The sequence below is a fragment of the Arvicola amphibius genome, chromosome 17 (assembly GCF_903992535.2).
Source record: "Arvicola amphibius chromosome 17, mArvAmp1.2, whole genome shotgun sequence".
Classification (NCBI taxonomy): Eukaryota; Metazoa; Chordata; class Mammalia; order Rodentia; family Cricetidae; genus Arvicola; species Arvicola amphibius.
In genome coordinates this window covers 9,419,010-9,433,639 of record NC_052063.2, presented here as the reverse complement: position 1 = coordinate 9,433,639, position 14,630 = coordinate 9,419,010, and the positions used below count along the sequence as shown (strand labels likewise).

The window sequence follows — 14,630 nt, the reverse complement described above, 5'->3', positions numbered from 1 at the left end:
TATTACAGATTCTTTTCATTAGATGGCTTATCGTTTTAGGGGACTGCTCACCCCACGATTCCACAACTGTGCCAAAGAAAAATCATATTCAGTTTCAGACAGAGTTACACATGCAGGAGATCACACAGAAGCTCCAAGCCCCACAAAACAGATTATTTAGTGGCGTCAAAAACGTAGCTTGCTTTCTCTAAAGACACACGTGACTCCCTACCTTGTCATGTCTATCTGTCACTACCAAAGTGGACATGACTTCAAAATGGAGCTCTAGCATTGGCTCAAGATTGACCGCCATCTTCAGAATGCTTTTCAGTGAGACAGCTACCTGCCTCTTACAGAGAAGATTTGATTTTGGTAATAGTTTCTACTCCTACGAGGAAGTATCAGGTAGGCGGATGGTAAGATACAACGTTACAGAAAAATGGCGTTGGACCTACAAGATGGCTCAGAGGGGTGAAGGCTTTTGCCACCAAGCCTGATGATCTGATTTGATCCTCAGAACCCACATGGTGGAAGGAAAGATCTGATTCATGAAAGTTGTCATCGGACCGACCCATGTGTGTCGTGAAGAATACATACACACCGGGGAGGGGGTAAAAACTAATGACGTGTCTTGGAAATTAACTCTGGAAAAAAATCCGCTATAAAAGATAAACCAAAAACAATTAGAATTTTAGTACACCGGGAAAAAGGAGAGAGGGAGGTGGGTGGTGATGGAGGCTGTCGTGGGGGAGAAAAACGAATAAATGAGGGCAGAGAGGAGAGTGACGTACATACCTGTCAGGACAGTGAAAATGAGACACGATGGGACTACAGAGACGGCTCAGCAGTCAAAAACACTCGCTGCTCTTTCTGAGAGCCTGAGCTCCGTTCCCAGCACCCACGTCAGGCAGCTCACAGTTGCCTGTAACTCCAGCTCCCAGGGATCCAGTGCCCGCTTCTGACCTCCACGGGCACTAAAGCCCCTCTCGCACTCTCTCTCTCTCTCTCTCTCTCTCTATCTCACACACACACACACACACACACACACACACACGCCGGATCAAAGGCTGAAGCTGTTGAGAAACTAGAGGTCATACGCACGGCTGGTGGGAGTGTAAAATGGTACAGACATTGGAAACACACTGACTTGTACCGTCTAGCGCACTCTTGCCTTCTAGACAATCATCCGGAGACCTAAGACTTATCTTCACACAGAACGCTGTATGAGGAGCTAAAGAGATGGCTCAGCAGTTAGGAGAACTTGTGCTTTTGCACATGGTGGCTCACAACTGTCTCCAACTCTAGTCCTAAAGGGGATCCAGTGCCACCTTCTGGCCTCATGGATCCTGCATGCACATGGGGAAAACGTGCCAAACACCCATATATGTAAAATATTTCTTAAAGATTTATTTATTATGTTTACTACTGTGTTCTGCCTGCATGTATGTCTGCAGGCCAGAAGAGGGCGTCAGATCTCATTACAGATGGTTGTGAGCCACTATGGGGTTGCTGGGATTTGAACTCAGGGCCTCTGGAAGAGCAGTCAGTGCTCTTAACCTCTGAGCCATCTCTCTAGTCCAGTAGAATACTTTTTAGAGTTGAACAAATGAAACGTATAGTGGCTTTATTCATGATAGCCCCATGCTAGAAACAAGGTGGATATTCTTCAGTAGGTGAGCAGTCCAAGTACACAGCATTCAGACTACAGAGCACAGTTCAACAACAAAACCACCTGCTCATGGTCTAACATGGCTGGATCTCCTGGGAATTATTAAAACCCAAGGGTTCCACGCGGCATGATCCTACTTACATCAAATGACACAATCAGCAATGGACAGATTAGTGGCTGCGGGGGTGGGGGGAGAAGTGGGCGTGGTGATAAAAAGACATGAAAAACCCAGGGGTAACATTTTGCATTTGGTAGGGCAAGGTTGATATCCTGGCTGTGGCTTTGTACTTCGGTTTGGCTTAGGATTCCTGTTGCCAGAAACTGGGTCAAGAGTCAAAGGGGACCTGCCAGGGACTGCATCAAAATCTACAATGATCTCAAAAATAAAATTTTTAAGCCAGGCGGTGGTGGCTCACTCTGGAGTCAGAGGCAGGCAGATCTCTGAGTTTGAGGCCAGCCTGGTCTACAAGAGCTAGCTCCAGGACAGGCTCTACAGAGAAACTCTGTCTTGAAACATCAAACCAAACCAAACAAAACAAAATAATTAAAAAAAAATAGCAAGGGCCAACTAAATGTCACAGAAGTGGGGAGACTCCAGGATCCCTGGAATTCAGAGTCAAATGTCCCTGTGGCCCTCAGGGAGTGTCATGGACAGAGCAGTCTTGGCTCAGAAACCTTCCTCAAGGCTAGCATGTCTGACCCAGATGGTCATTTATCTTCTCAAAACTTAAAACTTCCTGGGTAGCTAGGGTTGAGAATGTATGAAATGAATTAACAATCACGTTAGGGAAGAAACAAAAGAGGAAATAAAAATGCTTTATGGTCCTACTGCAGCAGCTAGCAGAACAGCTGGAGGGGGAATCCCAAGGGTCTGGGATCTGGTGGCTTCTGTGTGTGGTCCTACTCAAAGAGCAGAATTTTGGGGCACCACGGGAGTGCAGACTTGGCCACCACTGTCTCCACTGTGTGTGCCCGCAGGCCTGGAGATAAGGTCTCTGTGTTGAGCATAGGTTAAAAAGAGTTATTTTCTAAAAAGCCTTTCATGGTTTCCATCAGAGTTTAATAAGTTTGTACCGTACTTGAACATGGAGGATTTCTTCGAGTCTGGGCTGAAAGATTTCTTCTGTTCCCGTCCTGTTCAAAATGTCCAGGTGAGGTCCGTGCCATGGGTCATGGGAGAGGGAAAGAAGGAGAGCGCTATTAGAGATGAGCCCTGGTCTCTTGGTGTGAGGTACTACGTGCCCATTCTTAAAAAAAAAAAAAAAAAAAAAAAAAAAAAAAAAAGTTATTATCACAATGGTGACCATAGAGAAAACGGAGCTCTTTCGTTGGACTGAAATGCTTCTCCAAGCATAAGTGTCCAACTGAAAGCACAGTGGCCGAGTGGGGCTTGACCACTAAAAAGTCCCAAAGGAGGGACAAAAATGAGGTGCACGTCATGGTTCTGTTTTTCTCCCATATTAGCAATCTCTAGTTCTGCTCACAGGGTTTCACAGAACTAAGGAAGAAAAGCAATGCTCATCCCCCTTCTTAACCAGAAGAGACCAGCCTCCTGGTGGTGGGCCTCTTGTACTTAACTGCTCCACACCTGTGTACAGATCAAGTCCAACCCCCACACTAACGCCTGGACCAGTGCTGGTCCGGAGAATCTTCATCCACCTGCCCAGGACCCACCAACATCTTTATGGCTCACTGTTCTTTTTATTCTGCTTTGACTCCACCGTGGGCCCCATTCTTGCCACCTACTCCCTGGCAGGCTCCTACTGTGACCTGGTGGGGGTTACATGCTGGGCCTTTTCCACCGAGGCCTCACTCACTATTCCTACTGTGTTACTATCTCCCTTGTATCGTATGGTGCTGTCCCAAGTCTTTAAAAGTGCTGAATGTAGACAGAAGTTCCTATCCCACCTGGCCCCACAGCTGTTCAGCCCCAAAGAAACACACAGAGGCTTACATTATAAACTGTTTTACCTATTAGCTCACACTTATTACCAACTAGCTCTTACAACTTTAATTAACCCATAATTCATATCTATACTTAGCCATGTGGCTTGGTACCTTTTCTCAGTAAGGCATTCTTATATTGCTTCCTCTGTGTCTGGCTGCCTTTCCTCTTCTTCCTATAATTCTAATCTGGTTGCCCTGCTTGTACTTCCTGCCTAGCTACCGGCCAATCAGCATTTATTAAACCAATACAAATGACAAATCTTTACAGTGTACCAGAGCATTATCCCACAGCACCTGAAATTCATTGTCTGCCTTCGATAAATATGAAGTGAATGAAGAAGAGAGGAGGGAAGCAGGGCACAGATGAAGTCTCTCTTCATACAATGTTTTTGCTTTTAGAACAGCGTCTGAGCACATATTACTGAAATCATTTTTTAGGAAGTGCTATTCAAACTGAGTAACACCTACATTCAACATTTCAGAACTTACCATTGAGACTCAGCCCTCCTTTTCCCCATCCCTACACTACCACAGATCCCCAAATGGGCAAAAGTAATATGTTGTGTGTAGGCTCCAATTGGCTCATACCTTTAAAAAAAATTCCCACTTTTAACTCTCTGGCAGAATGCATAGCCATCCAGGCTCATAGAGCATGGTTATTTCTGGACAGACAAATCTTGCTGCTTTTGCCCTAACCCCCAAATACACCCGCTGCTTAGTGACAAGATAAAATGGGGAAAGGGGTCCCAAGAGTCAGCCTGGATTGGGGATCACAAACTCAGATGACCACAGGGGGCAGACGCAGGAGGGAAGGCAGCCTGGTGGGAACTAGAATCACTTAACAGGCGGAACAGTCCCACAGGGAAGACCATCCTGTGAGGAAAAAGGACCATCCCGCGGGGAAAACTGACCCACAAGGAAACATCCTTAAAGCCAGGCCATCAGGTCTGGTGGTTTTCAAGGGAACATGGAAATTCAAATATTTTCATGGCATTTGATGGTTTGTAAGTGTTGATTTCCAAGTCAAACAATGTTAAAACGCTGGGTCCAGCCCCCTGGTGTGCGGTGGTGATGGAGAATGCTCAGGTAGAGCATTCTCAGTCGGTCACTGCTGCCCTCCTGTCTCAGGCTAGGGTAAGGGACTGTCATTACAGAAGGCAAACTTGAACCAAAGGATTGGGGGGAGTGATGGGGGGGAAGGATGTAAACAGAGACCACTTATTTCTCACTGCCCAGACCCAAACTATATTAATTATAGCACTGTTTGCCCAATGACTCATGTGTACTCCTAGCTACATCTTGAATGAACCCATTTCTATTAATCTATGTATCACCACGAGGCTGTGGCCCGCCGGTAATGTTCTGGCATTTTTCTCCTTCAGTGGCTACTTAGTGTTTCCCACCACCACCACTTTTTAAAATATTTTTAATTTTTTTTTATTTTAGTTTAAATTACAGGGCCAGCCAGGTATCCTGATAAATTCATTTTTTCCTCAGGAGAAAGGAAATACTTCCATGCCATTCACAATTGTATTTCCCACTTTTTTAAAGGGTTAAAAAAAAAAAAGAAGAATCACATTACCTAACTGCCTTAAGTAAGATTAACCCTTAACGACACCGAAGAAACCACACCCAGGATAGTCATTTTGGTAACAGGAACCTACTAAAAATTAGCACAGGTCAAATGCATTTTTCAAGTTTTGAATATTTTTCACGCTGTTCTGTTTAGGAACAATCCAGAAGCCTTTTCTGCCTCCAGCTCCCAACACATCAGTAGCACTCATTTCTTTGACACAATGCACTCATCCCGCACGCCAGGACTCTAGCACTACTTTATGTGTGCCCCGCGTGGAAGCGGATTTCTGTCTGGAGTTCTAAGAGCGAGCTCAGCAAGGAGACACCCCTTCCACCTGGTGCAATGGCTGCTGCCGCTCGGCTGAGTCCAGAGAGAACCAGCTTCTGGATGGTTCCGTTTGTCTTTCACCCCGATACCCAGGTTGGACCGACCAGTTGCATGTCTGGACCACTACGGACCTCCACCAGAGTTTCCTCCGGCTTTGCCCTGCCCTGGCTTAGTTCACCAGCTTTTGTGTCCTAATGCCTATGCTGGGGCTCCGGCGGAGGGCGGAGGGCGGGGGAGGGGGGTAGGTCTTGTCTAAGATAACATTTAGGATGAGATTCTCGTCTATTTGGATATCACAAAGAACAAAATGGCTGGCTCCCCGGGATCAGGGGTGATACGGGCATCACTCCCCCACCCCCACTTTCCAGCAGAGCCCCCTTTCTAAGTACAGCTTCACTTTGGAGCTTCTGGCCAGCGCGGTCATCGGCCTTAGCTCTTACCTTGGCTTGTTCTTATACCGTGCTCATCGGAAAGAGACAGCCCGTCCAAATCGGCGCAGCTATCTCTTTTACTTGAACTTAACGAGAATTCTAGAAATGGAAAAGGAAATGAGGAAGAGTAAGTATCTGTGGGAGATAGAAGTGGTGGGGTACCTTCCCGAGAGCGAGAGCTTTGTCTCCGTGTAACGGCAGAGTTACCATCAGAGCTTCCAAGGATGGAGATGTAGGATGGGGATCCCAGACGGGGATCCTGTCTTCTGCAATCTTACATGGCAGAGGGCGAGGACTGCCCTCTGACACAGGGAGAAGAGACGAGAATAGACCATTTGGGGCTTAGGGGGTCTCCTATCTCCAACATCAACCCATCATAGCTCCGGAAATCCTACAGAAGCTGTCAATACTGTCATCTGAGAGGCCTACTGGGTTCTGAGTATCTTCCATTTAGGAGAGAAGTCCAGGATGACTAAATCTTAAACTGTCATATGAAATCATGTCACTGCCTTCATTCTGTTTTCTCTTGCTCCACATCATTTAATGAGCTCTGACCATCACTGATGTCCCTAACAACCAGCTCCCCGCAAAACAAATTATCCGATTTTTAGTTTGGCCATTTCTGTGGTGTAAATACTCAGGGCATCTGGGCTCTCTCTAGCCTTCCTGTCCTTGGATGGAATCCTGAAAATGCGTCAGGCAGCAACTGAGAATCTTGGCACTCCGCGTTTCTTTCCCCTCTCCTAGGGATAACTCTGCGGTGTGCTTAGCGACCAACATTTACCCATTATTTCAGGGGAAGTGAAGCTGGTCCTAGCTACTCCAGCGTCGCTGTAAAGAAAGCCTTCTGTTTTGACGTGGCTCTACTTGGATCAGATATGAAATGTTTATGTAATGCACGCTCCATCTCTGCTCCTCAACTGACACCCTAACGCCAGCACAGCACTAGTCTAATAACTGAGACATATTTAAATATGCAACAGGACAGCACTAGTCTAATAATTGAGACATTATATGTAAATATGCAACATTTAAGGTAGCATTAGTGACCCACCCACCCCTGTTACCTTCTCAAGTAAAAAAGCATTAATTTTTCTAGATTAACCTATATTAACCTCCTGGTACAAAGTCCTCTCCACTTTGCTATTCAACTCCCTGAAAATCCCTTGGCAGCAGTATTTTTATTATACTTCCACCAAATGCACACGTTTATTTCAAGAAAACTGGTAACTTAGAATATCAGTTTTCCTATCTGAAAACACAACATAAATTTACTATTTGTCAAATCTCCAGGTCACACACATTGAAGTTGTTGTTTTGCTGGCTTCAAAGTATTTGTACTACTTCCAGCGAATAAATTTAGTTTATTCCAGTTAGTATATTTGGTTAATGAGGTATAACTGACCTCGTATCCATTGATCTTACTATAAAGGCCCATGATAATACCAAATAGTTTTTTTTGAGAGATATCATATCACCTATAAATAATTTATTTTTCTATGTGTTCATGTGTTAATTTTTGTTGCTTTATATCCAAAGCTGACTTGAGTTTCCAAATTAATAGTGTATGATGACAAAAGTAAGAGGGGGCTGGAGAGATGGCTCAGTGGTTAAGAGCACTGGCTGCTCTTCCAGAGGACCCGGGTTCAATTCCCAGCAACCCACATGGCAGCTCACAGCTGTGACTCCAGTTCCAGGGGATCTGACACCCTCACACAGACATACATGCAGGCCAACACCACATAAAAATAATAAACAAATCTTAAAAAAAAACATAGGCGGAATCCTTGTCCAAGTTTTGACTTTTAAATTTTGACTGTGAAATAGTTCGGGCAGAACACTCTAGAATGTAAACTCAGGGGTTTTCGCTTAGCTTGAATTAAGATCCGTGACTTACTTTCCAAGATTCTTGGGAGAATGGGGCTACTCTTTGACGCCTGAGCTCTCTTCTGTGATTGCTGCGCTTGCCAATGTTTCGGGGACAACTTCAGCAGGAAGAATCCGTACTTCATGTACTCCTTGAGGAGGAATTCGGTTTTCGCTATTTCACTTCAAAAGAAACAAGGATGCGGTTGGTTACACAAGCTGCAAAATGCAAAAGCGTTTTTTCTCGCCATCATTTGCTGGCATAACAGCACAGACGCAGACGCTGCACTTCTGAAAGATTTGAGCAGCAAGAAACCCAGAGACTGGTCTGTGCCTGAAACAGCCCAGTGATACGCACATTCAGAGTGGGCGGGCGACAGGCTAGCTCCGCTGGTTCATCTCCATCACAAACATCGTATTCTAGTGAGCTTGGGCCATATGGGGGAACTGGAAGGTGAAAAAGACTGGGCGTATGAGAGGAAGAAAGGGAACTACCATTCCACAGAGGCCTGACGCACAGAAGCAGTGTGCAGAATACCCGACATGCGTTCTTGCACACTCAGCACAGCATTTTAAATATTTGTCTTAGTCAGGGTTTCTATTGTTGTGACGAAACCACCATGACCAAATAGCAAGCTGGGGAGGGAAGGGTTTGTGTGACTTATACCTCCAGATCGTAGACCGTCAGTGAAGGAAGTCAGGACAGGGACTCACACGGGGCAGGATCCTGGAGTCAGGAGCTGATGCAGAGGCCACGGAGGATGATGCTTGCTGGCTTGCTTCCCCTGGCTTGCTCAGCCAGGACCGCCATTCCAGGGATGGCACCACCCACCATGGACTGGGGCCTCCCCCACTGATCACTAACTGAGAAAGTGTCTTACAGCTGGATCTTATGGAGGTGTTTCCGCAAGTGAAGCTCCTTCCTCCCTGATGGCTCTAGCTTGTGGCAAGTCGACACACAGAACCAGCCAGAACAACTGACCCCTTGGTCAACTTGACACACAATGCATCACTATTAAGCCACAACCCTTCCTTTCTTATTCATCCCCAAGATCTCATATTAAAATCATAAATAGCTTTAAAAGCCCCACAATCCTTACAAATTGAACCACATTAAAATTTCAGTCTCTTTAAAATATCCTGTAAAAAACTTTCTTGCCTATGGGATTAAAGATGTTTTAATAGCATAAGGCTTTTCATGACAGTGAGCCACATCTGCTCCCGGCAGAACCATTCTACTTCAATATCCAATCTCTTAAAAGTTCAAGTCTTTAACCAGTGGGCTCCTTTACAAATCAAAAGTAAATTAAATACCTTCTTCAAGAGGGAAGAACGAGGGCACCACCACAATCTGAACCAAGCAAAACCGAACTCCAACAGTATAAATAACTCAGTATTCTGTTGTCTGGGATTCACTCCTGATCCAAAGGGCTTGGGTCATTTCTCCGGCCCCGCCCTCTGCAGACCCCGCCCTCTGCAGACCCCGTCCTCTGCAGACCCCGCCCTCTGCAGACCCCGCCCTCTGCAGACCCCGCCCTCTGCAGACCCCGCCCTCTGCAGACCCCGCCCTCTGCAGACCCCGCCCTCTGCAGCATGCAGAGCGTGTCTTCTAGGATCTGGCTGGCTCCACTCCACAGCTGCTAAGGTTCATGGTGGTCATCCCACCGTACTGGCATCTCCAAAATCTTGAGGCCTTCTGCTGCTGCTGGCCTGGACATTCACCAATAGCCTCTCGAAGGCTGTCTTCATGGTGCTAAGCCTCAACTTCTTTGCACGACCCCTTCAGTCCTGGGCTTTCAACGATGGCCTTTCCCCGGCCTCTCCCCGTGCCCAATCTCAGCTGCTCTCCGTGAACCCTTCATGCCTTTAAAACCAGCGCCACCTGGGTGACACGGACACGTTATCAAGTCCCGCTGCCAGCACAAGGTACAATCATGACCGCCTCTGGACCACAGCTCCTTGTCCAAGTTTTGACTTTTAAATTTTTGACTGTGAAATAAATAACAAACTTCGGGCAGAACACTCTAGAATCAGAGGATTTCACCTCACCGGTGCTGATCTTTTCTTAATCACTGCTAATTTGCTCCAGCCGAGCAGCAGCAAATGGTCCCAGTAACGTGAAGGCTTCGCTTCAGTAGTTTCTTCAGCCCCCGCTAACAGGAACCACAGAATCTTAATTCAAAATAGCAAATGGCCCCGATGGAGTCTTTAAACTTCCCCCTGAAATTTCACAGGCCAGGCCTCCATTGTCTGCATTGCTCTCAATGTTCTTCTCTTTCCAGCTCCCACGGAACACCCCACTGAGGTCTCAACACTCCATGACTTTTCTAATCCTAAATTCCAAAGTCCTTCCCCAATCCTCCCAAACAAACAAACAAACAAACAAACATGGTCAGGTCTGTCACAGCAATACCCCACTACGCTGCTGGTACAGATTAGTCTTAGGGTTTCTACTGCTGTGAGAGAACACGGTGACCAAAAAGCTAGTTGGGGAGGAAAAGTTTATTCGACTCACACTTCTAGATCACAGTCCGTCACCGGAGGATCAGGAACTCAGGCAGGGCTGGAGCCTGGAGGCAGGAACCGATACAGAGACCACGGAGAGGAGCTGCTTACTGGCTTGTTTTCCCTGCCTTGCTCAGTCTGCTCTTTTATAGGACCACCTACCATGGGTTGGGCCCTCCCCGTTGATCACTAATTGAGAACATGCTTTACAACTGGATGTTACGGAGGCATTTTCTCAGCTGAGGCTCCTTCCTCTGATGACTCCAGCTTGTGTTAGGTGATGACTCCAGCGAGACCAGTCAGTACAGTGTCCTTGGAACCGGAGCGATGGAGCATAGATTAAGAATGCGTACAGCTCTTGTGGGTTAGGTCCCAAATTTAATTCCTCCTGCCTGTGTTGGGTGGCTCACACCCGCCAGGGAGATCCAGTGTCTCCACACCGGCAGACACTTGCAGTAGTGCACATATCCGCAAACACACGTCTGTCTCACTTTGGGTTTCTGTTGCTGTGAAGAGACACCATGACCATGGCAACTCTTATAAAAGAAAACATTTCATTAACGGGGCTCGTTTACAGTTTCAGAGGTTCAGTCCGTTGTCATCCTGGCAGAGATCATGGTGGCAGGAGGTGGTGACGGAGCTGAGACCGCTGCTACATCTTTCAGGCAACAGAAAATAACTAACACACTGGGTGGTATCGAGCATAAGAAACTTCAAAGCCCACCCCACAGTGACACACCTCCAAATAGTGCCACCCCCTGTGTGATTATGGGGGCCACATATATTCAAACTACCACAACACATAATTAAAACTAAATCTTCAGGGGCTGGAGAGATGGTTCAGTGGTTAAGAGCGCTGACTACTCTTCCAGAGGACCTGGGTTCAATTCCCAGCACCCACTAGGCAGTTCACAACTGTCTGGAACGGCAGTTCCAGGGGATCCGACACCCAAGGCAAAACACCAAAGTACATAAAATAAAAATAAACTGAAAATCTTTAAACAACAGATGTTGTTATTTCCCTCTTAGGGAAAGAGAAATAGATTACTGGTATCCCTCTAGCAAGGGCAGACACCTGACAGACGCCTATGCTTTCACTTACATTACCTAGGGGCTTAAGTCTCTGCTTTCCCCAGCTTCATACTGCTCTAGCCCAGTCTTATTTCAAACAGACTCACACACAGAGCTGAAGACAGAACAGCAAGGCCCAAGCCACCGTCCTCATTTAGAACTTCATTAGTTCCCTTCTCACGCTGCATCGTCTCAAACGCCCAGCTTCAACCCTTCATCCGTCAGAGCCATCCTTCAGCCCCGCATACGTGGTCTCTAAGGGTGATCACACAATTCCTCATGTTCAGTAGTTGGGAGCTGGTGGGAGCCCCTCACTCCACCTCCCAGAGTGTCACAGGTAAACGTTGGCCGGGATTACACACCTTCGATGGAAAGGTATCCAGAGAAAGTCCTTTCTCCTTTTCAAAGACTTTCCATTCTCAAACCATCTTACCACAAAAGGAAGGGGCTCCCATTGGCTGGTTCTATCCATGTGTCTGCTCTGTTATCTCGTTTACTCTTCTAGATGAGACACAGGCACTGAGCAAGGTCTCGGGCAAGGCTGTAACCAAGTGGGCACTATGCAGAACCTTGTAGTTATATGAGCACCCTGGCCACTGCTCAGGTTCCTCATGGAACCAGATGGACAGGGTAATGGACAATTATATATTATTTATTAATGAATATATTGCATATAATATATAATGTCATTATATAATCATACATTAATGGACACACACACACACATATGGATAGGGTCCATCTACATGGTCCTGGTAGTGTACCCCTGAAATCCTGGCTGATTGGGAAGCTGAAGCAAGATATTTAAGGTTTGCTGGAACAACAGAGTGAGTTCCAGCCCAGCCTGAGCAATATAGCAAGGCACAATTTAGACATGGAAAGTAAGAAAAAAATGCTGGGGACGTAGCCAAGAATTTCATACCTGGGGAAGTGGGGAGGGTCCCCTGTTATGAAGCACCTTCAACCTTAGACTTTTAAGTAGAAGAGGTGGCTACAGCCAGAATCTGTTTGAAACACATATTTTTGTTATTTATTTATTTATTTATTTATTATGTATACAGTGTTCTGTCTGCATGTGTGCCTGAAGGCCAGAAGAGGACGCCAGATCTCATTACAGATGGTTGTAAGCCACCATGCAGTTGCTGGGAATTGAACTCAGGACCTCTAGAAGAGCAGTCAGTGCTCTCAACCTCTGAGCCATCTCTCCAGCCCCTGAAACACATATTTTGGATTATGAACTTAGTGTCTCAAGTGATCACAAGAGTCTTTTAGATATTAGATATTGAAAATCATTCAGCTGAGTTTCCTTCGAGAAGGGACAACTGACCACATAATAATATGAGCCCCATCCTTGCTCCTGTGATTTTTCTCAGTACAGAGCTTACATTTATCAGTGACATGAGATTCTGCTCTGGAGTTTGAGGACAGAAACTGCCCACGATGAATGCAAGCTGATCGTCAAGTGCACCCCAGCTGAGGTGTTGAATGTGGGTGAAGGGTTTTTACAACGAGCAAACAGGAGGCACATAGAAAAAAAAACCCTTGTTTACTCCTGACATTGTTTTGCTTCTTTTCAATGAACTCCTCTACTTCTGCATCTACAACTGAAAGAGTCTTTTAGAGAGAGGTTATGCTCTGAAATCTAAACAGGCGTGATCCTTGACAGCCATGTCATTTGCTTTAAAATCTGTTCCTATTGAGTTACCTGTTGGTAAGGTTATTCCCACTTGGCCTTCGCTGAACACAAGAAGTCACGATGGGACGTGGGAATGGGCTGAGGAAAAAGCGACCCCTCTCACCTCTTTATTGCCTGGACTTCCATGCTTGCTTTCTTGAGCTCTGTTGACATCTGGAGTTTGTTTATTGTTTCTTGTGCTGCCCTGAAAGGGAACACGCATCTATTAGTTATTCGTTTATTTTTCTGAAAAAATGAAGCAAGCAATCAAAGACTCAGGGGTGGGGGAAAGGTGCGGCTAGGGCGGAGACACTAACATTTTAAGAGCGTCTACAGATCTCTGGTCATTTTCACGTAGGAAGTCTTCAAAGGCTATGGCGTCAGCTTGGAGCTTTTTCTCGGCTTTTCTGAGTTGATTTTCCTTCATGGCTATGAGCTTTTCAAACCTTTGAATTGTGTTTTTCTTGGTTGATACTGCATACTAGGAATATCGAAAACAAGAGCGGGTCAAGAACAGTCCGTCACGTGTTACTGACAGGTTTCAACAGAACCTCTGAAAAGGCTAGGGAGTGGGTCCTGCCACAAGATGGCCACTTGCTTTAGAAGTAATAATGACGTGCAAAGAGCTGGGTCTTTATCTCATGCTGGAAGATTGCTTTGTGGGCAGTCAGGAGGGAAGTGAAGTCTTCTCACTAGCTTTCATGAAGATACTTTGTGTTCTGCTAAAATGGCTGCTCCTTACCTGCCAAAACACAGGTGCTTTTCAAAGAGTAGGTCCATCTGTCACCCAGGATGCATTCTGCTTTTGGGCCACAAAGAAACCAGGCTGTCTATAGTTCCCAGGCCCCCCATCTTCTCCTCTGACCTGAGAAGTAAGTTTCAACTCGGGGTGCAATGATGGATTTCTCCAAGTTGGCTTGAGAGTGTGGGTTATTCAACCAAACCCAGAGAGATCTCTTTAGATTTTCAAGTGTGAATTTTGACACCTACCTTTTTCTTTTTAGTACAGCATATGAGATCTGATGCCACGTGGACTTGTCCCCCTTCCCCTTTGTATGCATGTATATATTGTAGGAAGGTTCTACAGTGGCAGGTTTCAATATGACTTCCTCCAAAGGCCTTAAGTGTTAATACCCCCGCTAGACACCCCATGTTAGAAAATAAAAGCCCAATGCCAAGAGTGTGTGCTACTCTTTTTGAGTTGTTGATCACTGGGGGTCCCATTGGCCCCTCAAATATTATGGGCTATTGCCATTGCCCTTAGTTACCCTCCAGAACTAAGGCCCTGTGTTAGTTAGGTTGTTGTCAACTTGGAACAAGCTAGAGTTATCAAAGAGGAGGGAATTTCAATTGAAACAAAATGCTTCCCTAAGATTGGCTTTTGGGCAAGCCTATGAAGCATTTTCTTGATTAATAATTGATGTGGGAAAACCCAGCCGACTGCCGGGGATGTCTCCCCTGGTAGATGGTCCTGGATGGTATGAAAAAGCATGCTGAGCAGGTCTTGGGAGCAATCCAGGAAGCAGCACTCCTCCATAGCTTCTGCTCCCGTTCTTGCCTCCAGGTTCCTGCCTTGCCCCAGTT

At 46.1% G+C, this 14,630-nt stretch overlaps 1 protein-coding gene across 1 annotated transcript in view; it reads right to left on the bottom strand.

Annotated features, from left to right (window-relative positions):
- Positions 1-14,630, bottom strand: part of Ccdc38 (coiled-coil domain containing 38) — a 46,429-nt gene that overhangs the window by 14,608 nt on the left and 17,191 nt on the right. The window contains exons 7-11 of the mRNA XM_038315136.1: positions 13,364-13,527; positions 13,171-13,251; positions 7,827-7,978; positions 5,939-6,028; positions 2,728-2,782 (exon numbers count right to left, since the gene is read on the bottom strand). Of these exons, the coding sequence (XP_038171064.1) occupies positions 2,728-2,782; positions 5,939-6,028; positions 7,827-7,978; positions 13,171-13,251; positions 13,364-13,527 (542 nt within the window). The remainder of the gene's footprint in view (positions 1-2,727; positions 2,783-5,938; positions 6,029-7,826; positions 7,979-13,170; positions 13,252-13,363; positions 13,528-14,630) is intronic.